The sequence below is a fragment of the Boleophthalmus pectinirostris genome, unplaced genomic scaffold (assembly GCF_026225935.1).
Source record: "Boleophthalmus pectinirostris isolate CB_2022bp ecotype Guang Dong unplaced genomic scaffold, ASM2622593v1 HiC_scaffold_10, whole genome shotgun sequence".
Taxonomy (NCBI): Eukaryota; Metazoa; Chordata; class Actinopteri; order Gobiiformes; family Gobiidae; genus Boleophthalmus; species Boleophthalmus pectinirostris.
This window is the reverse complement of record NW_026570971.1, coordinates 8,338,412-8,364,151: the sequence shown is the minus strand read 5'-3', so window position 1 is coordinate 8,364,151 and position 25,740 is coordinate 8,338,412. Positions and strand designations below refer to the sequence as shown.

Here is a 25,740-nt window from a genome sequence, read left to right as displayed (position 1 = left end):
GATCCGGAGACTCCATCCTCCATGTCCTGGTTCCAGACGGAGCAAGACTAGTGCGCAGTTGACTGGGTCTGAGCGGTTCTGTGCCGTCCTCTGCACGCTGGACCCCTCCAGTGAAAGTGAGAATGTGCTGTGGACTACAGGTCCAGGCGGGTTGCTCCTGTGATCCATGCTCGAGGACAGCAGCTGGTTCTGAGGTGGTGCAAAGCGTCTGGACAGAAGTGCAAATCCGGTTTGGTTCATTATATGAAGCGTTCCGTCCTCCGTACGCTTGGTTCTTCCTGGGGAAAGCGCTTCTCAGGTCGACGCACCTATTGTCATTCCCCATGGAAATATTATTTATATACCTACCATAGTATTAAACTTATATGTCCGCTTGGACAAGCAGCTAAGACACCATTCCATTCCATTTCTTCTGCTTATCTGCTGCCAGGTTGCAGGAGCAACTGTCTAAGCAGGGACTCCCAGACTTCCTTCACCCCAGACACTTCCTCCAGCTCCTCCGGGGGGACCCCGAGGCATTCCCAGGCTGTCCTGGGTCTTCCCCGGGGCCTCCTTCCGGTGGGACATGCCTGGAACACCTCCCAAGGGAGGCGCCCAGGAGGCATCCGGAACAGCAGCTCTACTCCAAGCTCCCGTGTGACTGAGCTCCTCACCCTCATCCCTAAGGGAGCGCCCAGCCACCCTGCAGAGGAAACTCATTTTAGCTGCTGAGGGACCCTTCAGCAGAAAGGTTCCTGGACTTTCCGTTTTTCTGGGACAATAAAGCACTTTATAATTAGAAACATACAAAACACAGCAGACTTATTTTGACCTCAAGAACTGCTTTTACAAGATATCTGTGGTATCTGGTGCAAGACACATTTTGCTCAAATACAAAGACAAAACAAAAAAACAAAACAAAGAAAAAGGTACATTCCTTTTAACAAATGCAACAGAGCTTTTCATGCATCATACACGTCTGTCCTCTATAGCTCTAAACAGCCACATTAGTTCTTTATGAATCCTTATCTGGCCTACATCTCCCAGGTGGAGCCTCTCTATTGTCTGTGCGGTGATTGTGTTTGCTGCGTGGGCCCCCAGGAGCCCGGAGTCATCAGTATGCAGCATCCAGCCAGCTCCATGTGGTTCAGCAGAGGAGCGTGTGTGAAGAAGAGAAATCACAACCCAACACACAACAGGGACATTCAGAACCACATCTGTCACTGCACGTTTGCCTATGATCCATCACATCCATCTTATTTTAAAGACCTACTATGAATTATTCAGGATTTGTAAAGTACTTTGGATACCGTAACCTTGGTATTTTCTGTAGCATAATTTAAAGGGAGCATAAACATGTGAGATTCTTATTTTGTGCTTTTAAAGTTATTTTCATGATTAATACAAACAACTGATTCATTTTACTGACTGTTTTTTTGTTTGTTTGTTTTGTTTTGTTTCATTTTTGAGTGGCAGTCACATGACTTAATGTTTTGGCGGCCATACTGGGGGTCAAAGTTGGGGTTGATCCGGAAGGTGTTATTCAGTTACTACACTATAATCATGGCTACTTTAAAGAGCGCAAGCAACATAAAATTGTCTGAAATTGCCAGCTAGTTAGACCAGCCATCATCAGAAAGATATAATCAGGGTATCCCCAGGTTTGACTACCCCAAATTTAAGACTTTTTAAAGACCTTTTTGAGACCACTTAAATGAAAATTAAAACCAAGTTCACACCCATTATGTGGGTGAAAAACACCAGATCCAATTCTAATAATGACCATTACTCACTGCTTTAAATAAATAAAAAATACTTTTATTATAAAATCTCATTCACAACTCATTTATAGTAGTTTGCATTACTTGTAAAAAATCATTTATAACATTCAAAACAAGCTTAGTATTGTTTGCACATACTCCAAATTAGACGTTCTTTCATGTTACATGATTTCACGTTGTTTGTTTTTTCCCTCCCTCCGTTTAACATCGCACTGCAGCCTCGTTGAGTATACAACAAAATAGGCTAAAGAAATTTAAGACCTTTGTGGAAAAAAATAAGACTTGAACAACATAATTTAAGACTTTTAAGGCCTTAATTTAGGAACATGAAATGTAAAACCCTTTTAAGACTTAAGACCCCGAGGCTACCCTGATAATGCTAAAGTCATCCTCGTGGGTTGTGGAATTGATCCCTGATTCCGACGCTCGTTCTGTGCCCAACCTCCAATATCTAGATATTTATAACTGCTTAATTCATTTGATATCGAGATCTTTGTTGATCACCAAGCCATCACATCCAGAAATCAGAACTGTAGCTACCCCTGGGGGTGAAAATTCAGGGGGAAATTCCGCCGGCAAAACTGAGGACCTGGGAGGGGATTCCATAGCCTGATTCATCAACAGGTTTCACTTTGTTGAAACCGTCTGACCTCGCAGCATTAGAATTAGTTTGCTTGTTTGTAGATGGGTACTTTTTAAAAAATTTTACCAATCGCCGCTATTTGGTCGTGACGTATGTAATGCACCGCTAATGGGGATAATTGGTTTATTAAGGTTTTCACAAATTTAACATCTTTCTCCTTGATAAAATTCACCAAACATTCTCTTTGTTCCGGCTTTAAATCCTCAATCTTGGGAATTGTTGACAACACAGAATGTATGTCTCTTTGCTGACTGGCTGGTGCCCGAACTCGCATTTCCAGATTTTTTTAATTTTTTTTGTGTATTCTGAAAGTGTATTCTGTATTCCTGACCTAGTCACTGGAGAGAAATGAAAATGAGCGGAGGCACTAGGCCTGGCCAGGGATTCTGTGCCACCAAAAGTGAATAACGCACAGTGTGTTTTTCTTATTTTATCGCACACAAATACTACACATTGGTCCAGATAGATAGTTTGACCTCCAATATAGCGGCATAAACAACAGGTCACGTGCTTTTGTGATACAGATGCAAAACCTTAAAATGAGCAAATGATACATGCTCCAATATTACCACTTACAATTACCACTTGCAATATAACTACTGTTACTTTCAGTGATACTACTACTACAACACTGAAGTAAATAAATGTTAAATAAATGTTCATATTTATAATTTAATTTATATAATATAATTTATAACTGGATTTCAGCTTTGAATCTGGCAACCCGTATGAGAGACTCGTGTGAGACTCAATCTGTTTTCTGATTGGAGAATCAACTTTTCCATCATGTCCAATGTTTTTGTCATGAAATATAAATTGCTATTATAGTTGTTATCACTAAAAGCTATATTTGATTTGAACACGTCAAGCTCATATCTGGAAACAGATCAGGTCATGATTATGGAATTTAAAGGGCCCATACTGCGCTGTTTTCTGTTGTATACTCATCACAACTATACCCGGAGTTATATTTTGCTTCATTCACACAGGTTTAACACAGAAATTCTGCATATCTAATTTCTCCTCTGTGTTTTTAAACTCCACACACCTTCACTAGAATCATTTGGATCATTGCCCTTTTCTACTGACCAAAAGGTAAAAGGAGCTGTTAACTCAAAAACTAGACGACATCAGAAACTGGAACAAAGCATTTTGATCTTTGGAGATGTAGGCAGACTAAAAACGCAGGATTACTCAAACACAAAACACAACTCCAAGTATGTTTTTGTTGAAGTGACAGCATTAAAATATATATATATATAAAATCCTTTAGTATTCTTGTCTAAGTCCATGTTATTTCCTCTAGCATCTGTATTGGATCTACTGTAGTCTGACCTCTGCTGTGTATGACTCTCTGTATTGACTGGACATTTATCTCGTGTCCAGCGAGTCGAGTCTAAACACTGTATCAGCAAAGCAATAACGGCGGGGTGCGGACACCGGGGGCACCAGCAATTAGCATGGATTAATGACATTGATCAGGCCTTATCTCGTCTAGTTAGAATTCTCCTGTCCACGGTGTTATAGAGCCATACTGCCAATGTAAACATAAAGGTCCAATATTACACAAAACTGAGCTTTTAGTCATGTCGTAAAGCTGTTACCTCATCAAAAACACACCTGGAGTTGTTTTATTTCATTCACACGTTTGACTAATCCTCCATTTTTAATCTGTCTACATCTCCAAAGATGGAAATGCTCCGTTCCAACTTGTGATGTCATGAAGCAGTAATTTTCAAGATACCTTTTACCTTTTGTTATAGTTATTATGATGTAAAGTAAGAAGTAATGTTAGTTGAATATTGACAATGATCAATTATATTTAAATAAGGTCAAAATCCGATGGCTTTTGTAATTTAACCCCAAATATGTTTATTATAGTTATGTGTAAACTCTTAGATAAAGACAATTGCATAAGATGAAAATGTAACATGAAGATGTGTGTTAATATTTACGTGCCTACAACATGATGAGTAATGTACATATACTGTAGGTGTTAGTGATTTGATACACAAAACAGGGAGTCTGTATGTCCAAATAAAAAAAACAAATAAATAAAAAACAAATGTGTGATGTGTGAACATGTGTATGTTTTAAATCTGTTGAATAAATACGTCCTTTTATGTGTGTGTTGTTATTTATATAAGACAAACACAAACCCAACAGACTAATGATCGAAGCAACATGGCTAATAACTCAACATTATTAAATTCAAAGTCGTTATACTTACAAACTATTGCCTAAATTGACATTATGATTAAGGCTTATCTGAACATAGCAAACTAAACACCATAACAATGTAAAATACAATATAAAAAGTGCCAAATTGCTTTGTATATGCAATTTTTAACAATACATTACATTTACACCAAATACCAAGTCGTTATCCATCAAAACATTCCTTAAAATTCCTTAAAAGAAAGTGAATATGTAGCAATATATAATAAAAGTAAATTACATGAGAAATAATGATCATATAAGTAACTACTAAAAAAAAAGTAAGGGGAGTCAAAATCCTATAGGTGGGTCTCTTTACTCTAGCGTTATGTCAATATACTATGGGGGTCAAAATACTATGTCACACCGGCGTTTCGGGTGGGCGAAAAAGGTGTTTTTTGAAAACGTGTTCCACAGTGGAGAAATCTCAGAACGCCGGTGTTACATTGTCGTGTGGGCAAGCAAACCACAGTTTTTGGAAAACGAAGTTGCGACCCCGTCATCGGCACGTGACCAGAAGAGAACCCCGTGCAGGAAGAACTTTGTGGCATATGTATACGAGAAAACATAGTCTTCCAGGAGCGTTGTCGTGTGGACGTAGCATTAGTCTTCCTTCTACCCTCTAAAACAGCCACATGAAATATAAACTGGATGCTAATAACTCAAGTTCCAGTCAAAACTCCAGAAGTTTGCGTTTTCTCATGCACCTAGTCTATACCCCCCCGTTTAAAAAGTCGAGTGAGCATGTGATGGGAGGACTGAAGACACACAGACAGAGGAGTGCTCAGAGATGGAGCACTGGATCAGGTCTGCGGGGTGCTGAAACTGCCTAATATAAAACAGTGAAAGATGGGCAGCGAGTTGCTGAAAGAGACTTCAGGAGCCAGTTTAGTCTGATGCTCTGTAAGGTCAAGGTTGAGGCCCTGGTATTGGTGCTGCTCAGTCTCTCATGAGTCTCTGACCAGAAAACTGCCCCTCACTCGTGTTGCTGTGAAGCTAACATGGTGAATCGGCATCCTGCTTTTGATTTTCTGTGATTCAGCACAAACCAATGCTAAGAACCAACTAAAGTATCATTACAATTCATGTTAGTGACCAAACATTTGTTAAATTCTTAAGATACTGTTTACTACTAAAAATACTATTTTTGTTGTTTGTTTACTTACTTGTTTACTTTGTTACCACAGCTGCATTTAAGAATTTATAAAATAAAAAGGGTAAGCCTATTCTTTGTCATTTCTATTAAACAATAGTGTGGCAATAGTTGTCCACATATTTTAACACAACAAAACAAAAGCAACATAAACAGGAAGGCAACGTTTTCACCAATACAAAAATTGCTTCACAGGTATTATAAAATACAAGACACAATACATATTTTTCCACCAGTAACACTATTTTAACAAGGTGCATATGCCATTTAAGCAGGCTGGCAAAACTAAAAATAATAAAACTAATTTAAATAACTTTGCATTGAACTGTTCAGAACTTAATTTTTTTAAATCTTCATCTTCATCTTCATTTAATCTTCATCTTGAGGCTGAAAGGGCGGAGGATGAGCAGATTCTGATCTCGTGTGTTTGCAGGTGTTTGGAAAAAAAGGCTGAGTGCAGGACTGATGTGTATAGGCAATTGTTGAAGGGCAGTGGCTGACTTAAATCTTGGAGAAAGGACAGAGGCTGGGTCGAAGATGGAGCTGAAGCCATAGGAAACAGTGAAGACTGTTGAGAAGGAGGATGTCTTGGGTTGGACATCTCAGAGGATTGCATTGGTACCTGGTAGTGGGTTGGCCGTGGACCATGTCTTGATCTCTCCATGAACTGTGATAACATAATGTACATTTTGCGATCATGCTCATGCTGAGCTGCTTGCATTTCAACAGGTCGTTCTCTTCATTTTTGAAGGCCGTGGTGATCTTGTTGGCAAAGACCTCCAGAGTTGCCTCCATTTTAGATTTTCTTTTCCTGGTCTTTGCAGATGTAGCTAAAAAAGAAGAATAGATCAGTTGGACAACATTAAACTGAATGCCTTTTTGTGGTTAAGATTGTATTAGATATGGCGTCACAAAAAAATCTGTTAATATACACTTATAAATAACAGAAAGATAAGTTTTGACAGAGGGGAACCCTCAAGGCCTTCAAGGTATTCAGTGAAGGCCCAAGAACAAGTATTGAAAGAATTTTTGTACTACTAAAAAATAATATTTTTTCAATATTTTTTATTCAGTGAGTAATAAACACTACACTAGTAGTAATTTCTAGATCACTGTTATAAACTTGGATTAATATTTCTTGGAAAACGAAGGGTTAATATAATAAGACCCGGAGCCCGGAGCTCGCGGAGGCTCAGAGCCCACGGCCGGGTCCAGGTTCATGGTTCACCACTGGGTTTTGACCATTGTAAATGTAGGATTTTAAAAAGAAGACAAGTTCAACAATTCATCGTCAAGTGTTGCCAAGTATTTCTATATAAACATAAAATGTGGCCATGTTTTCAGGTAGAGGGTTGACTAAACATTTAGCTTAAGTTAATCTGACAAAAGATAACAGAGAATTCCTTACAGTTACTGGATGCAGATACACTGCTTTTTACAGATGTTATCTTCACTTTGAGTAGAAGTTCCATCAGTGGCAAAAGCAGGAAAGACTGATGCACGGGTCTCATCACCTGTGCATGCATTAAGCAAAACAATATGGTCATTCTTCAAAATTCAATATAATCACGTACCTCGGCCAGTGTGTAAATATCCCACCTGTATCACAGTTAGAGCTGCTAGCTGGGCTAGCTGCGGGACCTCGGCTCTTCTCGGGGCAGGGTTCCTCTTCAACAATGCGGCCATCCAGCAATTCTATCAGCTCAACGCTGGGCTTGTCTCCCAAAACACTGCCCAGTTCTTCGTAAAACGGACAGGTTACACGTCCATGGCCGCTTCATTTGAGTCTTTAGCCTCCTTGTATTTGGTTCGCAGGCTCTTAATTTTCCGCTGACACTGGAGCCAGGACCAACTGTAGCTGCGCTCGTACATTCCTTTGGCTATCATTTCAAAAAACGCCTGGTTCCGATAAGACCCCTCCAATTTGGCCTGAACACATCGATCCCCCCAAATATTAACTACCTCGTTACCCTGACTTTCCCTCCATTGGCTAGACTCCGAGCCTTCAGAGCCTGAAAATTCATTTACATTCGTCGTCCGCCATGGTTGTAGCTTTCTAACAGTTTCCACCTACTTCAGCGCAGAATAGTGACGTTTGTCGCTTGTTGATAATGTGTAGGTCTGATGAATGCACCTTGGCCGTTCAGACTGAAGTCGCATGTCAAAAGATCGGATATGTATCGGTTTTAGGAGCACATATCCAAGTGGCCTGGGTCACATTTGAAAAACTCAGATCTGTGTCGTTCAGACAGTCATTAAAAGATAAGATACAGGTCACATAGAGGCCAAAAAAATTGGGTCACTTCAGGCTGCAGTTTGAATGTAGCCTTAGTCAAGATTTGCTCCTCTGCCCAAATCCATCAAAATTATTACAAAATGGTAATTCTACAGTGGAAGCATTATTCGATGGATAAATTGTCCTGTCGATATGTGCTCCATTTAGTCAGAGCCATATTTGAGCAGAATACGACTGTCCAAATTAACTCCTCAGATTCAGATAAATGAGTTTGCAGTAGATTTGACATAAATGAGGTATAAAGTCTGATCACTGTGTGCAAACAGCATCAAACCCGCCGTCTCTAATCCAAAAAAATATGTTGGCAAACTGGGGAGGTCAGGGTCTAAACAGAAAAAACGTAAGTTCGCTCATTTCGACAGGGCAGCATGAATGGATAGACATCAGTGTTGGTTTAGGCTGCGGGAGCTCATTTTGACAGAATACCAGCCTCAGTAGCTCTTTGTCCTTTAGTGTGTTCAAGAGGGTGCACCTTCAGATGAGCAGGCTGTCTCAAAGTCTTCCCACACTGGTCGGAGCTGCAGCTTTTCTCTTCAATCTGTAAGTTTTGGACATGTTTCAGACGGTTCCTCACAGACCTGAAAGTCTTCCCCTCTTTCTTCACAGTCCTCTGGTTTGTCTCCTGTGCGCATTTGGTAGTGACTGGAGAGTTCCTGGGATGTTCTCAAAGCCTTTTCACACTGGTCACACTCATATAGTATCTGCCAGAAGTGAGTTCTCTTGTGTTTATTGAGATGGGATGGTTGGGATGGCTCTTATGTTTTTCTAGGTTGCTTGACTGTGTTAATGTCTTCTCACAAACATCACATCTGTATGGTCTTTCTCCTGTGTGGACTCTCATATATAATTTGAGGTCACCAGAGTCTATAAATTTCTACCTTCATTGGTCACACCTGTATGTTTTTTTTCCCCCGTGTGCTTTTGGTGGTGACTGAAGAGCTGCTGGGATGTTCTAAAAGCCTTTTCACACTGATCACACTCATATCGTATCTGCCAGGAGTGAGTTCTTTTGTGTCTATTGAAACTGGATTGTTGAGAGAAAGCTTTCCCACACTCGTCACACTTGTACGGCTTCTCTCCATTGTGGACTCTCATATGTTCTTCTAGCTTGCTTGACAGTGAAAATGTCTCCTCACACCGGTCACATTTGTATTTTTCTCCAGTGTGGATTTTCATATGTGCTACGAGAGTGCCTGACCGTGAAAATGTCTTCCCACACTGGTCACAGCTGTATGGTTTCTCTCCTGTGTGAATTCTCAAATGTCGTTTGAGGACACCAGACTCTGTAAATTTCTTTCCACACTGGTCACAGCTGTATGGTTTTTCTCCTGTGTGGATTCTCATATGTTTTTCTAGGTTGCTTGACAGTGAAAATGTCTTCTCACAAACATCACATCTGTATGGTCTTTCCCCTGTGTGGATTCTCCTATGTCGATGGACATCACAAGCCTTTCTAAATTCCTTCCCACACTGTTCACATTTAAATGGCTTCTCTCCAGTGTGGATTTTCATATGTGTTAGTAGGCTGCCTGGCCGTGTAAATGTCTTCTCACACTGGTCACAGCTGTATTTTTCCCCTGTGTGGATACTCATATGTGATACTAGAGTGCTTGATCGTGTAAATGTCTTCCCACAAACATCACAGCTGTATGGTTTCTCTCCTGTGTGGACTCTCATATGATCAATGAGTGCACCAGCGTATTTAAATCCCTTCCCACACTGTTCACAGCTGTACGGTCTTTCTCCTGTGTGGACTCTCATATGTGTTTCTAGATTGTGTGACAATGAAAATGTTTTCTCACAAATATCACAGCTGTATGGTCTTTCTCCTGTGTGGATTCTCATATGTGATACTAGAGCGCCTGACTGTGAAAATGTCTTCTCACAAAAATCACAGCTGTATGGTTTCTCTCCTGTATGGATTCTCATATGAACATTGAGCGCACCAGAGTGTTTAAATCCCTTCCCACACTCGTCACAGCTGTATGGTCTTTCCCCTATGTGGACTCTCATATGTACTTCTAGGTTGCTTGACCGTGTGAATGTCTTCTCACAAACATCACAACTGTATGGTCTTTCCCCTGAGTGGATTCTCATATGTTCTTCTAGATGGCCTGACCGGGAAAATGTCTTCTCACACTGGTCACAGCTGTATGGTCTTTCTCCTGTGTGAGTTCTGTAGTGTTCTTTTAGTTTGGAAGCTTTTGTCCACTCCTTTCCACACTGGTCACATGTGAAGGCCATTCTGTTGATGGATCTTGTAGCTCTGCACTAGGACAAAGGAAAGGAAACGTCAAGTAAAATCACGTTTAACTGTTCAAATAAAGTGACTCTAGCTAAATATACATAAAAATCACACATAATAAATCATATGTAAGAATGTTTCAATCTGTGTTTTATGAGCAAGTTCCATTTGGCTGAATGAATCAACTAAGTTTGTATCTGATTTTGAAGGCACACTTTTTCTGTCTGTAGCAAAAGAAGATCAGATTAAAGGGAAAAAATACAGAGATACTGAACAACCTTGTTGCTCTGAATTCTAATCTACATGTTCAGCAGATATGATATATGTCACACATGTGATGACAGAAGCCAGGGCTTTGGTGGAACAGAGCAATTTTAATTCTGTAAGGACAGAAAAACAGCTCTGCTGAGACATCAGGACTGACCATTAACAACAGTTTACACTGAAGCTGCTTCTGCTGCATCCATAGACCGTATATATGAGTGAACAAAGGTAATGCGCTAACCGCCGCGTGCCAAATAGGAAGTGCTGCAGGAGGCTCTTCCGGCTCCTTCTGACTCTGGCTCCTATTGACTTACATTAGGATCTTGTCACTGCAGTGCTGCTGTCATCATTTTGGTCTAAAAATTTTGGTATTAACTCGCTCTACATGATCCTGTTTTTTTTTTCCCCGCTATTTTGTCCGTCACAAAAATCCTATTCATTACAGAGCCTGGCTCCACATTCGCTCCTGTAAGTGTGAGCATCTTGAGCTTCATTTGAGCACTTAATCCACTTCTTTTATAAAGTTTATGGCTGCGCCGAGAGCTCAGTCTGCCTTAACTGTGCCATTACCCACACCTACTGGAGGCATTTGGTATTGCAGCTGTACCTGAACCATTCGATGTGAATAAGTGCCACACAGAAATGAATCAATATATAGTCAAAACATTACAACATTTAATGTAGTATTGGGGGGGTGCATTTTCATAAGAATATTTCCAGGGTGCCACAACCTCTCCAAGCCAGGCTGGCGCCACCAATTTCATTTCTCAGTGAATGACTTCAGTAGAGATCAAAATACTCAAACAGATGATCAGATGAATAATTAAAGTAGCGCATCAAATCAAAAACAGTCGTAGCTTCGTCAGCTTCATATTCAATGAAGAAAAACAAAATGGTAGCCTATAGCTTATTTAGCGTTCGCTCAAAAAGTTGCCAAAACGGACAAAATTCAAAAGGGAAAATAATGATTGAATGACGGCTTCTAGTAAACTAGGTTGTTATCTACAATTCGGCGTGAATGTAAACTTAAAAGCGTTCAATATTTAATAAGTATAATCGGTGTTTCCAAAACTCCAAGCGCGAGTAAACAGCGCTAATATACACGGGGGTTTTGAATGGGAGCGGAGCGGCGCTAACAAACAAGATGCTAAATGCTATTTAGCAACAGAAATACGAGCGCTAATCACAAAAAATAGTTCACCGATTGCTGCTCAACAACTCACCGCTGAGGAAGAGACAGTTTGGAATCCGAAAAATCCACCAATTTACAAGTTTGTCCCCCCACCGAGTGGAGGATGAACCACAGTGAGAAGAGGAGGAGACAGAGAAGTGACCTCCTCTTCCGCCTCCTTCTTCTTCTTCTTGTGAGGTTTGTAGCTACAGGTGCATTACCGCCACCAACTGATAAGGAGTGTGAACTGAAATGCGACTTGGTTTTTATTTTTTATTTATGTATGTATTTATTTTGGGCAAGTAAAGATTGACATTCATATACAATGGAACATATAACATAACTGAAATCATAATAAAAATGAAAATAACAACAACAAAAATTGCCCAAAAAAGAGTGGGAAGAAGAAAACTTATTGAAACCCACCTCTGCTGTTCATAATCTAACAGAATGAGCTATCTTTGCATTTTTCAGACATTTTGAATTAAATTATATGAACTATTTACAAGTGCAGACAAAGAGTCGCTGTTATAGCTTGGTAGTGTAACATAAACATACCAACAATGGTAGAGTTAAGGATACACACAATAGTAAGAAACAACAGATACAAGTAATGTAACAAACAGCACAAACCAGCAATAGTAAAAAAAAACAACAAACATAAACCAGCGCTACAGAAGGAAGTATTGTCCTAATATTATGACCCACTCTCCATATACTGTGACCAGACCATATGTTTATATAACAGTTTGAATTTATGGATATTTTGGCATTGCTTGAGACATGTATTCAGACTGTTCCAGAGTTTTACACCACATATAGACGCACAGAAACTTTTACAGGTAGTTCGAACTTCGAACATTAAGCAATTTGAAACGTCCATACCCTCTAAAATGATAAATTCTCTCTCTCATTTTGAACAAGCTTTGAATATTACGTGGTAGTAAATTGTTGCATGCTCTGAATAAAATTACTAGTGTACAATACTGTACAAGGTCTGGAATCTTCAGGAGCTTGGATTGAATAAAAAGATTATGGGTGTGTTCTAAAAAAAAACAACTTTATGGATGATTCACAAAGCTCGTTTCTGTAATATAATCAATGGATGGAGTGCACATTGGTAAGTGTTCCCCCACACTTCAACACAGTATGTGAAATAAGGGAGAACCAACGAACAGTAGAATGTACGAAGGGAATTTTGATCAAGGTAAGTAAGTTTTTATTTATATAGCGCTTTCACAGACATTTTCTGTCCCCAAAGACGCTTTACAGAGCATTATTCAGCATTATTCATTCAGCATTCATTCATACAGCATTATTCATTCACTCTATACCCTGGTGATGGTGAGCTACTATTGTAGTAGTGTGTAGTTGTAGTGTATTTGTGTCTGTTTTGGTAGTAGCACATGTTCTTGTTAGCCTGTGCTGCTAACGTACTTCATAACACTGTCAAACATTTCTTGTGAAAGTCACATACCATTTATTGTCACTTTGCTATGATTTTGGTGCAGATTATTAGAACTAAAAGACATAGTGTATTTGTAATGCACCTTAAAGCTATTTTGTGTTATTTTAAAGTTGTATTCACTGTGCACTCTAAAAAAAATAGAACAAGTACAGTTAAGCTATTTTATTTAGGTTTATTCATGTTGTAATTTTGTACTTGTGAATATTTTGAACATTATTGTTGTACAACATATTGTTTTGAGAAGAATGTAAACCAAAAGAACGTAGCAAGACTAGTATAGTAACAGTGCCTTATTTTAAGCTACTTTATTCTGGCCTTATCTTTAGGTCAGGTTTCTTGTTCGGATCAGAGTTGAGAACTACAGACGTGGAGATGAGAAAGGTTCATCTTCCAATACTGGATGATGAGCCCCACCCCAAAGAGTCGAACAAACTGGTAGCTTGTAGCCCGACTGGCTACGAAGGACGACAATACCCAGGTATAATTTTACTGCCTACTTAAACAGTTCACTCCACTGCAGTTTAGTGGAGGAGCCATCTCCTGTTGTGGGTGACCTCCTCTGGTTCCTGATAATGTAAATAATATCAATGGAGTGTTGATGTAATGTCTACAGATAAAATATATAAGAAAACTGGTTCAGAAGCAAAACACTTGTCATTGTAACATGGGGAACGCTGCTGTCTGCATCTCTTTTACTCCTCGACTGCGCATGCAGCTTGTCTGTGACATTGCCCACAAATCCATCCATACTCCGAAAAATATGGTAAATAAAATTAAATTGCAAGAACTGTCCAGTCTTCAATGTCCCCAGTAGGGCTGGGTGTCATTAAGAAGTTGCCAATAGGAAACATATTTTAAAACTGCACTTTGATTCGATATGATACATTTCAAATACATCTGATATGGTTCAGTAAAAAAAAAAGGCTAAATCATGGTTCTGATACTAAAAGTCTTTATTAAACCACTTCTTGTGCAAAGTTAATATGAAACACAAATCTTCAAAACAGTGAATATTTCAAATGTTTTGCATAAACAAGATTCCTTCCTCTAAACAAGCAACAAAATTGTAGAGCTGTGACAAAATACTTTAGTAAAATATACCAAAAATTTGTCTTGGCGATACGATACAGCAGCCCATGATATTCATACTGTATCATCACATTAAATAATATCGATATCGATATTTCTGCAGACCCCTAGTCCCCAGTATCACAAAGGTGAGGTGTGCACCCTCTAGTAGTGCATTATTTGCCACAAGACTTAGTCAAGATTTGCTCCTCTGCCCAAATTCATCTAAATTATTACATAATGGCGATTCTACAGTGGGAGCACTATTCGATGGATAAATTGTCCTGTCAATATGTGCTCCCTTTAGTTGGAGCCCTATTTGAGCAGAATACGACTGTCCAAATGAACTACGCAGATTTAGATAAATGAGTTTAGATTTGACATAACTGAGGTATAAAGTCTGATCACAGTGTGCAAACAGCATCAAACCTGCCGTTTCTAATCTAAAGAAATATGTTGTCAAACTGGGGAGGTCAGGGTCTATACAACAGTAAACAGAAAAATGTAAGGTCGCTCATTTTGACAGAGCAACATGAATGGATAGACATCACTGTTGGTTTAGGCTGCGGGAGCTCATTTTGACAGAATACCGGCCTCAGCAGCTCTTTGTCCTTTAGTGTGTTCAAGAGGGTGCACCTTCAGATGAGCAGGTTGTCTCAACGTCATCCCACACTGGTTGGAGCTGCAGCTTTTCTCTTCAATCTGTAAGATTTGGACATGTTTCAGACAGTTCCTCATAGACCTGAAACCCTTCCCCTCTTTCTTTACAGTCGTCTGGTTTGTCACCTGTGTGTGTTCGGTGGTGACTGGAGAGTTCCTCGGACGTTTTAAAAGCCTTTTCACACTGGTCACACTCATATAGTATCTGCCAGAAGTGAGTTCTTTTGTGTTTATTGAGATGGGATGGTTGTGAGAATTCTTTCCCACACTCATCACACTCGTATGGTTTCTCTCCAGTGTGGACTCTCATATGTTTTTTTAGGTTGCTTGACTGTGAAAATGCCTTCTCACAAACAACACATCTGTATGGTTTTTCCCCTGTGTGGATTCTCCTATGTTGATGGAGATCACGAGACTCTCTAAATTCCTTCTCACAATGTTCACATTTAAATGGTTTCTCTCCAGTGTGGATTCTCATATGTGCTTGTAGGTGGCTTGACTGTGTAAACGCCTTCTCACAAACAAAACAGCTGTATGGTTTTTCCCCTGTGTGGATTCTCATATGTCGTTTGAGGTCACCAGACTCTATACATTTCTTCCCACACTGGTCACAGCTGTATGGTTTCTCTCCAGTGTGGATTCTCATATGTGCTTCTAGGTTGCTTGACCATGCAAATGTCTTCTCACAAACATCACATCTGTATGATTTTTCTCCTGTGTGGATTCTCATATGTCGATGGAGATCGCGAGACTGTCTAAATTCCTTCCCACACTGTTCACATTTAAATGGCTTCTCTCCTGTGTGGATTCTCATGTGTCTTACTAGAGTGCTTGACCGTGAAAATGTCTTCTCACAAACATCACAGCTGTATGGTTTTTCTCCTGTGTGGACTCTCATATGGTCAATGAGTGCACCAGAGTGTTTAAATCCCTTCTCACACTGGTCACAGCTGTATGGTCTTTCTCCTGTGTGAGTTCTGTAGTGTTTTTTCAGTATGGAAGCTTTTGCCCACCCCTTTCCACACTGGTCACATGTGAAGGCCATTGTGTTGGTGGATCTTGTAGCTCTGCATTAGGACAAAGGAAAGGAAATGTCAAGTAAAATCACTTTAACTGTTCAAATAAAGTAACTAACTAAATACACATAAAAATGACACATAGTAAATCATATGTAAGAATGTTTCAATGTGTGTTTTACAAGCAAGTTCCATTTGGCTGAATTAATCAACTAAGTTTGCATTTGATTTTAAAGGCACACTTTCTCTGTCTGTAGCAAAAGAAGATCAAATTAAGGGAACATTTACAGAGATACTGAACAACTTTGCTGCTCTGAATCCACATGTTCAGCAGATATGATATATGTAACACATGTGACGACAGAAGCCAGGGCTTTGGTGGAACAGAGCAACTTTAATTCTGTAAGGACAGAAAAACAGCTCTGCTGAATCATCGGGACTGACCGTTAACAACAGTTTACACTGAAGCTGCTTCTGCTGCGCCCATAGACTGTATTTATGAATGGACATAGCTAACGCACTAACTCTTTATGTTGCAATAACAGGGATACTGCGTATACATGCACCATGATGAAACCGGGATACAGATGTGCATGTGAACGCACTCACTGAGTGGTACAGTAATCTCTAATGAGGTGCCCGTCAGACGCAGCTTCGTATCTACGCACAAAAACCTACATTAGGTTTGTTGATTAGAAATGAATGTATGCGTCGAAATTAATGATAATTATTGATTAGTCGACTAATCGTGCCCATCCCTAATAGAAATAACCACATTTTTTCTCGAGTTAAATAAACAAGTTCACTTTTTTTATCCTACCACATAGGTAGATAACATATTTACAAATGCAGAACAAATACACTTTATCAAAATATAACTTTGTAAATTAATGTTATCTATCGTATTTAATTTTCATCCTGCACTCAAGTGACTATTAAACACAGTCATCGATCAATAATTCATTCATTAATTTAAAAGGGAAGTGCACTTTCTCATATCTCAAAAGTACTCAATTGTACTCAGTAAATGACTTAAGTAGAGATCAAAATACTCAGATGATCACATGAATAATTAAAGTTGCGCAACAAATTAAAAATTGTTTTTGTTTTTGTCCTTCATATTCAATGAAGAAAAACAAAATAGAAACCTATAGCATATTTAGCGTTCGCTCAAAAAATTTGCCAAAACGGACAAAATTGAAAAGCGAAAATAATGAATGAATAAATGAATGAATATTTCTAGTAAACTAGATTATTATCTATAATTCGGCGTGAATATAAACTTCAAAAGCGTTCAATATTTAATAAGTATAATCGGTGTTTCCAAAACTCCAAGCGCAAGTAAACAGCGCTAATATACACGGGGGTTTTGAATGGGAGCGGAGCGGCGCTAACAAACAAGACGCTAAGTGCTATTTAGTAACAGAAATACGAGCGCTAATCACAAAAAATAGTTCACCGATTGCTGCTCAACAACTCACCGCTGAGGAAAAGACAGTTTGGAATCCGAAAAATCCACCAATTCACAGGTTTGTCCGTCACGCCTAGTGGAACATGAACCACAGTGAGAAGAGGAGGAGGAGACAGAGAAGTGACCTCCTCCTCTTTCTCCTCCTTCTTCTTCTTCTTGTAGAGTTTTATGGCAGGTGGCATCCTGTCTCCACCTACTGGTTTTATAGTTCTCAGTGCACATTATACACAGTGATAAGTGTGAAGTAAAGCCATGTCCATTTAGTGTCTCCTTATTTTTCAACTAAAATGTTATAAAATATCCACACCCAGTGTCAAGTCCCAACCATCAACTTTCTACCCTAACTTCTCCTTCAGCGTAGCTTCCAAATCGTCCCCTGTGATATTTCCCACATCCACAATCCTCTGTGCTGCATCCAGGATCGTGACCATACGGTTGGACTTTTACTTCACCTCCAATGCACAGTTAACAATGAAAGCTGTGAATGCCAGGAAACATTTTTTTATCCACACACAAAAGTCTATTGTTACATGAACTGGTTGCTTGTAGCCCAACTGGCTATGAAGGACTACTATACCTGAGTATGATTTTACTGCCTACTTAAACAGTTCACTCCACTGCAGTTTAGTGGAGGAGCCGTCTCCTGTTGTGAGTGACCTCCTCTGGTTCCTGCGTGTAGTTAGCCAATCTTAGAAAGATTACATAAAATATATTGAAAAAAATCCCAAGCCATCCAAAACCTAATGATAATTTAAGTAACAAGCCACATGGTTAAACTACTTCTAATGAAGGTGCCAAGACTCCACCAGAAGGATGTGCTCTACTCTACTGTTATCCACTCCAGACGTTTGATTGATTGATTGCATTTATATAGCACCTTTCAAGATACCCAGAGCGCTTTACAGTTTATTACTCAGTCACTCCACACTCAGTGGTGGTAAGCTACTATTGCAGCCACAGCTGCCCTGGGGCTGACTGACATTTATTTGTTTGTAATATTTATCTTTGTTAAATTCATCTCAGTATTTTACAGGAGGAGCTGGATGCTGAAAGCCCAGAGCTCGTCCCCTTTGTGTTTTGTGTGAGCAGCAGGACGGTCTGGCAGGTCAAAAGGTGGAGACCATAGACTGTATAGAATGGACATGGCTTTTTTTTTACCTCACAGTTGAAGAGGAGCCAGTGATGCTTCATGGTCAAGAGGAAGAAGATGTCCATGAGCCCATGGTCACAACAACAGTCAGAAGAAAAAAACGGCTCAATAGCAACTTTGGAAACTTAAGGGCTGATTATTACAAGTCTCTTTGATCAAATTAAGAGTTATGGAGCAGAAATAGCTTAAAATGCGATAAAATTATCCATAAGTCCCCCTTTTGGACATTAAATGTAGCCCATTTCTTTTTCTTTTCAAAATTCAACTGAACCAGCAATTTTGTAAGAACTAAAGTCAATAAAAATGATTACAACAAGATTAGAAATTATACAAAACATGTTTTAACAATTCACCCTACATGAAAATCGTAACAAGGCGACCCAAAAAAAATCTCTTGCGACCCATCTGAGGGTCGCGACCCAGTCTTTGGGAAACAATGCTCTAATAACAATAAGGTTGAGGTCCTGGTATTGGTGCTGCTCAGTCTCTCATCAGACACTGAGCAGAAAACTGCCCCTCACGCGTGTTGTTGTGAAGCTCACATGATGAGTCGGCATTCTGCTTTTGATTTTCTGTGATTCAGCACAAACCAATGCTAAGAACCACCTAAAGTGTCATTACAATTCATGTTAGTGACCAAACATTTGTTAAATTCTTAAGATACTGAAGTGCTGTGTACTGAGAGCCACAGAAGCCTGGAAACCCCGGAGCCTTTGTGAGCACGTGCTGCACTGGGGTCTTATACACAATGTACTGCGCTAGCTTAGCATGCTAATCGGCACTAGCTCGTATGCAAACCTACGCCAGCCTACTTGCCCTGAAAATGCCCTTTTTAGAGGTGAAAACGATTAGCTGTGGGTTATTCTACTAAATCCCTAATGTATCCCTCTTTTGCGCCTCGACTGCTCGTGCAGCTTGTCTGTGACATCGCTAGGGTTGCCAAGCTCCCTGAAAAAGTAAATAAGGGACACCTCATTGGCAGGGCCGGTGTACTGTCGATTTGAACTACCCGTCGTTTTGAGCTACATAGCAATACTGCGCATGCGCACACCTCCCAAGTGCTGTTCCAGTGTAAATGCCATCGATTTGAACTTCCCAGGCAGAAGTGGAGTAACAAGTCACATATTATTAAAAGTGTATTGGTTTTATTGTATGTTTTGACCAGTTAAGCATGTAAGCATGTGCGTGTTAGATTTGTGGCAGAATACCTACGTTAAGCTGCAGGTAGCTCATTATCGACAGGGCAGCCCATGTCAACAGAACACTGTAAAGCACTGTCGGCACCACTGTCGTCCATGCTGCTTTGTTACAGAGGGGAACCCTCAGGGTCTTCAAGGTTTTCAGTGAAGGCTCAAGAAAAAATATTGAATACATTTTTGTACTACTAATATATTTTTTCAATATTTTTTATTCAGTGAGTAATAAACACTACACTAGTAATAATTTCTAGATCATTGTTATAAACTTGGACTGATATTTCTTGGGAAACAAAGGTTTAATATAATGGATTAAAAATGGACCAATCACAATTTTTTTCCCAATGGTATCTGGGTAAATCAGTGACCCCCCCCCCAAAAAAAAATGCACTAGACGCCTATATTTGGACACTTCGGAGACATTTGAAAGAGAGGGAGAAAAAGACCTGAGAACCAGAGTTCGGAGCTCACGGAGGCCCGGATCCCGCAGGCAAGACAGAGCTCAGAGCCAAGCAACCTCGACCAATGAGATGATGAGCGGGGTGTGCGTGCTGTCAGCTCATATGTCACAGAGCAGGAGAGGCTGAAAATACCTTTACTGTAAATTTTCTTATAAAGCACCATTCCATTGTTTACACACTATTTCTGATTCTTGTGGTAATACAGGCCAAGTGCAGCATTTTCAATTCAATATGGGATGCGTACTTTTGTTTCCGAATGTGGGACGATTCCATTTTTCAAGGGACAGTTGGCAACCCTAGACAATGCCCACAAGTCAATCCATACTCTGAAAAATACGGTAAATAAAATTTTATTTCAGGAATTGTCCAGTCTTCAGTATCTCCAGTAGGGCTGGGTGTCATTTAAAAGTTGCCACTAGGAAACTTATTTTGATACAGTGCACTTTTAATTTGATATAATATATTTCAAATAGATTTGATACAGTTCAATAAAAAATAATGGCTAAATCATGGCTGTGATACTAAAAGTCTTTATTAAACTGCTTCTTGTGCAAAGTTAATATGAAACACAAATCCTCAAAATAGTGAATATGTCAAATGTTTTGCATAAACAAGATTCCTTTCTCTAAACAAGCAACAAAACTGTAGAGCTGTAACAAAATAATTTTGTAAAATATACCAAAAATTTGTCTTGGAGAGACATCGATACATTATGAATATCGTGGGCTGCTGTATCATCACATTAAACGATACAATATTTCAATATTTCTGCACACCCCTAGTCCCCATTATCACAAAAGTGAGGTGTGTGCCCTCTAGTGGTTCATTATTTGGCACAAGACTTAGTCAAGATTTGCTCCTCTGCCTAAATTCATCTAAATTATTACATAATGGTGAAAACCATAAGGTCGCTCATTTCAACAGGAGAGCATGAATGGATAGAAATTACTGTTGGTTTAGGCAGCGGGAGCTCATTTTGACAGAATACCGGCCTCAATAGCTCTTTGTCCTTCAGTGTGTTCAAGAGGGTGCACCTTCAGATGAGCAGGTTGTCTCAAAGTCATCCCACACTGGTCAGAGCTGCAGCTTTTCTCTTCAGTCTGTAAGATTTGGACACGTTTCAGACGGTTCCTCACAGACCTGAAAGGCTTCCCCTCTTTCTTCACAGTCATCTGTTTTTTTCTCCTGTGTGCATTCGGTGGTGACTGGAGAGTTCCTGGGATGTTCTAAAAGCCTTTTTACACTGGTCACACTCATACAGTATCTGCCAGAAGTGAGTTCTCTTGTGTCTATTGAAACTGGATTGTTGAGAGAAAGCTTTCCCACACTCATCACACTGGTACGGCTTCTCTCCAATGTGGATTCCCTTATGTGCTTTTAGGCTGCTTGACTGTGAAAATGTCTTCTCACAAACATCACAGTTGTATGCTTTTTCCTGTGTGCATTTGGTGGTGACTGGAGAGTTCCTGGGATGTTTTAAAAGCCTTTTCACATTGGTCACACTCATAGAGTATCTGCCAGAAGTGAGTTCTCTTGTGCCTATTGAGATAGGGTTGTAGAGGGAAAGCTTTCCCACATTCGTCACACTCATACGGCTTCTCTCCAGTGTGGATTTTCTTATGTGCTTTTAGGTTGCTTAACTGTGAAAACGTCTTCTCACAAACATCACAGCTGTATGGTCTTTCCCCTGTGTGGATTCTCATATGTGATACTAGAGTGCCTGACCGTGAAAATGTCTTCTCACAAACACCACAGCTGTATGGTTTCTCTCCTATGTGGATTTTCTTATGTGCTTCTAGGCTGCGTGACTGTGAAAATGTCTTTTCACAAACATCACATCTGTATGGTCTTTCCCCTGTGTGGATTCTCCTATGTCGATGGAGATCACCAGAGTGTTTAAATACCTTCTCACACTGGTCACAGCTGTATGGTCTTTCTCCTGTGTGAGTTCTGTAGTGTTCTTTTAGTTTGGAAGCTTTTGCCCACTCCTTTCCACACTGGTCACATGTGAAGGTCATTCTGTTTGTGGATCTTGTAGCTCTGCATTAGGACAAAGGAAAGAAAATGTCAAGTAAAATCACTTTAACTGTTCAAATAAAGTAACTAACTAAATACACATAAAAATCACACATAGTAAATCATATGCAAGAATGTTTCAATGTGTGTTTTATGAGCAAGTTCCATTTGGCTGAATGAATCAACTAAGTTTGTATTTGATTTTAAAGGCACACTTTTTCTGTAGCAAAAGAAGATCAAATTAAGGGAACATATACAGAGATACTGAACAAATTTTTTGCTCTGAATTCTAATCCACATGTTCAGCAGATATGATATATGTAACACACGTGAAGACAGAAGCCAGAGCTTTGGTAGAACACAGCAACTGACTGTAAACAACAGTTTACACTGAAGCTGCTTCTCCTGCTCCTCCTCCATAGACTGTATAAATTAGTGGACATAGGGTCAATCCATATGAAATTAGCCACCCTACCCTATGAGCCATCTCAGATTTGACTTAAAAATGTTCAAAACATTTCTAAAATGACCAAATGAAAGAATCTAAAATGTTAGCTCAATCCCTAGATAGATACATAGATAGATAGAGATACACACACATATGTATTAGAGCCCGACCGATATGAATTTTGTTGTGGCCGATATGAAACTGATATAATGGGAGTTGGAGCTGCCGATAGCCGATATAATCGCCAATAATGATGTAAAAAAAAGTGATGTAAAAATTCACTGTAAATGTTGAATTGTTTAAAAAACTTAGGTTTGGCTCTGGTGGATTTTAAATTGGGTTTATTTCGGCAACATTTATTGTTATTCTGCCTCTTTACATCATATTTACATACAGTAGATTGGCTTAACGGCATTTTTACATCACATTCTAGACACTAGTGATGGGTATTCCAGTTCTTTTTAGAGAACCAGCTCTTTTGGCTCGGTTCACTAAAAGCTGCTGGTTCTTTTGGTTCCCAAGCGGCTCTTCAGATTGTTTTGTTGCAAGCAGGACTAAAGCACGTCTAAAGCAGGACTGAATCAGGACTGAACCAGGTCTAAACCAGGACTGAAAAAGGACTAAACCAGTACTAAAACAGATCTAGACCACGTGTAAAACAGGACTAAATCAAAACTGAACTGTTTATGTGCGGGAGCTACAGCAGCTAACCCATAACAAATGACCAAAACTAGCGTCAAAGTTAACATATTTCCAACACTCACCGCTCATACAGGCTCCTCCTCACATCACAAGTCTGAACTAATAAATGTCCTTTTAATCCAGGCTCAAACCGATTGTCTGTAAAAAGAATATAATCTCAATGTTTGGATCTATGTCTGCGAGTGTAAACAAACACACATGACTGACTCGACTCTGTGGTGTGTTCAGGGACAGTACGACACACACACAGACAAATGACTCCGCAGATAAATACGATGTGGAGCCACATATGAGGACATTTATCTGTCTGTAAATTGGATTAAATGAACAGAATGTAGAGTATGTAAGATTTTTAACGACGTATCACATGCCCACGTGAAATATCGGCCCCTATCAGCAAGCATATCGGTCGATAGCTGATATGCCTCCAGGTGCCCATATCGGCCAACCGATATATCGGTCGGGATCTAATATGTATAGACTGTTTTTTGCACTCAAAATTTTATAGGGAAAATAATGAATGAATAAATGAATGAATGCTTTTAGTAAACTAAATTCTTATCTAATTCGGCGTGAATGTAAACTTAAAAGCGTTTCCAAAACTCCAAGCGCGAGTAAACAGCGCTAATATACACGGGGGTTTGGAATGGGAGCGGAGCGGCGCTAACAAACAAGACACTAAGTGCTATTTAGCAACAGAAATACGAGCGCTAATCACAAAAAACAGTTCACCGATTGCTGCTCAACAACTCACCGCTGAGGAAGAGACAGTTTGGAATCCGGAAAATCCACCAATTTACAAGTTTGTCCCTCCGTCGAGTGGAACATGGACCACAGTGAGAAGAGGAGGAGGAGACAGAGAAGTGACCTCCTCTTCCTCTTCCTCCTCTTCCTCCTCCTCCTTCTTCTTCTTGTGAGGTTTTATTGGCGTTTGACAAACAACTACAGGTGCATTACCGCCACCAACTGATAAAGAGTATGAACTGAAATGCGACTTGGTGATGATCAAAAACAAAATAAAATAAAATAAACAAATAGATAGATAATATTACTAATAACAACAGTGATCAAATGATAACTAATGCAAAATAATAAATCAAACCCCGTTAATCAAATTAAATATCTGAGAAGTATATACAAGTCAAATGACAAAACGGTAGAGCATGAAACCTTTACTAACTCTGTTCAAAGAATTATTCCAACTATTTCAGATCAGTGTCAGCAAAACTGAAAAATCAATCACTAAAAGAGAAATGATGGATCTGATCAAATCAATGCAGAAAGGTAAATCAGCTGACAACGACATAAACATCACAGGTTGAGTGGTCAGATCTGCTGACCCACAGGTTGGCTGGTGTGATTCCAGCTCCCACAGATGAATGCTGCTGTTGTGTCCTTGGGCAAGACACTTAACCCACCTTGCCCACAGTGTCTGTGTGCACTTGTGTGTGAATGTGTGAGTGGTTCCTTATTGTAAAGCTCTTTGAGTGCCTTGAAGGTGGAAAAGTGCTGTAGAAAAATGTGACCATTTACCATGGCGGAATGTAAAAACAGTGAACTCTTGAACTCTGTCACCAATGTCCCATAAAAAAAATACACACAACCATGGGCTGTACAGTTTCACAGTTTCAAGATTCAATAAAACTTCCATTTTCCTTCATTTGACCCACACTGATAGATCGAAAATCCATCTCAATAGGTACAGTAACGTTTTAAAATATTTAAATTTTTGTGTATTTTGGCAAAATTTTTGAAAAGTCATCACATTTAAGGATTAAAAAATGACACATAGGGTATTTTTACTACTGATGGATGTCAAAATGGGTCAAATTTGACCCAAATAGCATGTAAGAGTTAATGTAGCCAAATTGCCAATTAAATGATCTTATTTCTATCAGCAAGCTATAACCGCATGGAAGTTTTGCTATAAACATATTTTTTCTCCTCACACAAGTATTATATGGAACAATGAGTACATTCTAAAATATAAAAAGTCAATCTTCTTTCAATCCTGGGTGGATAAAAATATAATTTACGTTTCAGATCTCTTTGATGATTCAAGCCAAATTTGAAATTACGAGACATTTATGCTAAAGTATCGATTCCCAGTCCCTTTCATAGAATTTAAATCAGTTACCGAATGTGTGCCAAAGGGCGTATTACAATTGATGAAGAATCACTAGAGAGCTTCAGTTTTTAACCGTTACAATTTATACATAAATGGAATTGAATTTCTTAATAAAAATTGCAATAACAAACACATTCGGATCAGTTTACTCAGCAACAATAAAACTCAACCCAGAGGAAAATTTTACTGGAACACACAATTTCAAGA

At 39.4% G+C, this 25,740-nt stretch overlaps 1 protein-coding gene across 1 annotated transcript; it reads right to left on the bottom strand.

The window, feature by feature from the left end:
* Window positions 1–1,912: 1,912 nt before the first annotated feature.
* On the bottom strand, window positions 1,913–24,333 carry si:ch211-235i11.4 (zinc finger protein 721). Its single transcript, XM_055160729.1, is given in 11 exon segments — window positions 1,913–6,603; window positions 7,182–7,287; window positions 7,373–8,961; window positions 8,964–10,335; window positions 11,802–11,955; window positions 14,985–16,012; window positions 17,443–17,714; window positions 21,380–21,418; window positions 21,420–21,672; window positions 21,674–22,279; window positions 24,160–24,333. Coding segments are annotated over 9 exon segments (4,026 nt in total). The 5' UTR covers window positions 24,234–24,333; the 3' UTR covers window positions 1,913–6,603; window positions 7,182–7,287; window positions 7,373–8,733.
* Window positions 24,334–25,740: the final 1,407 nt, after the last annotated feature.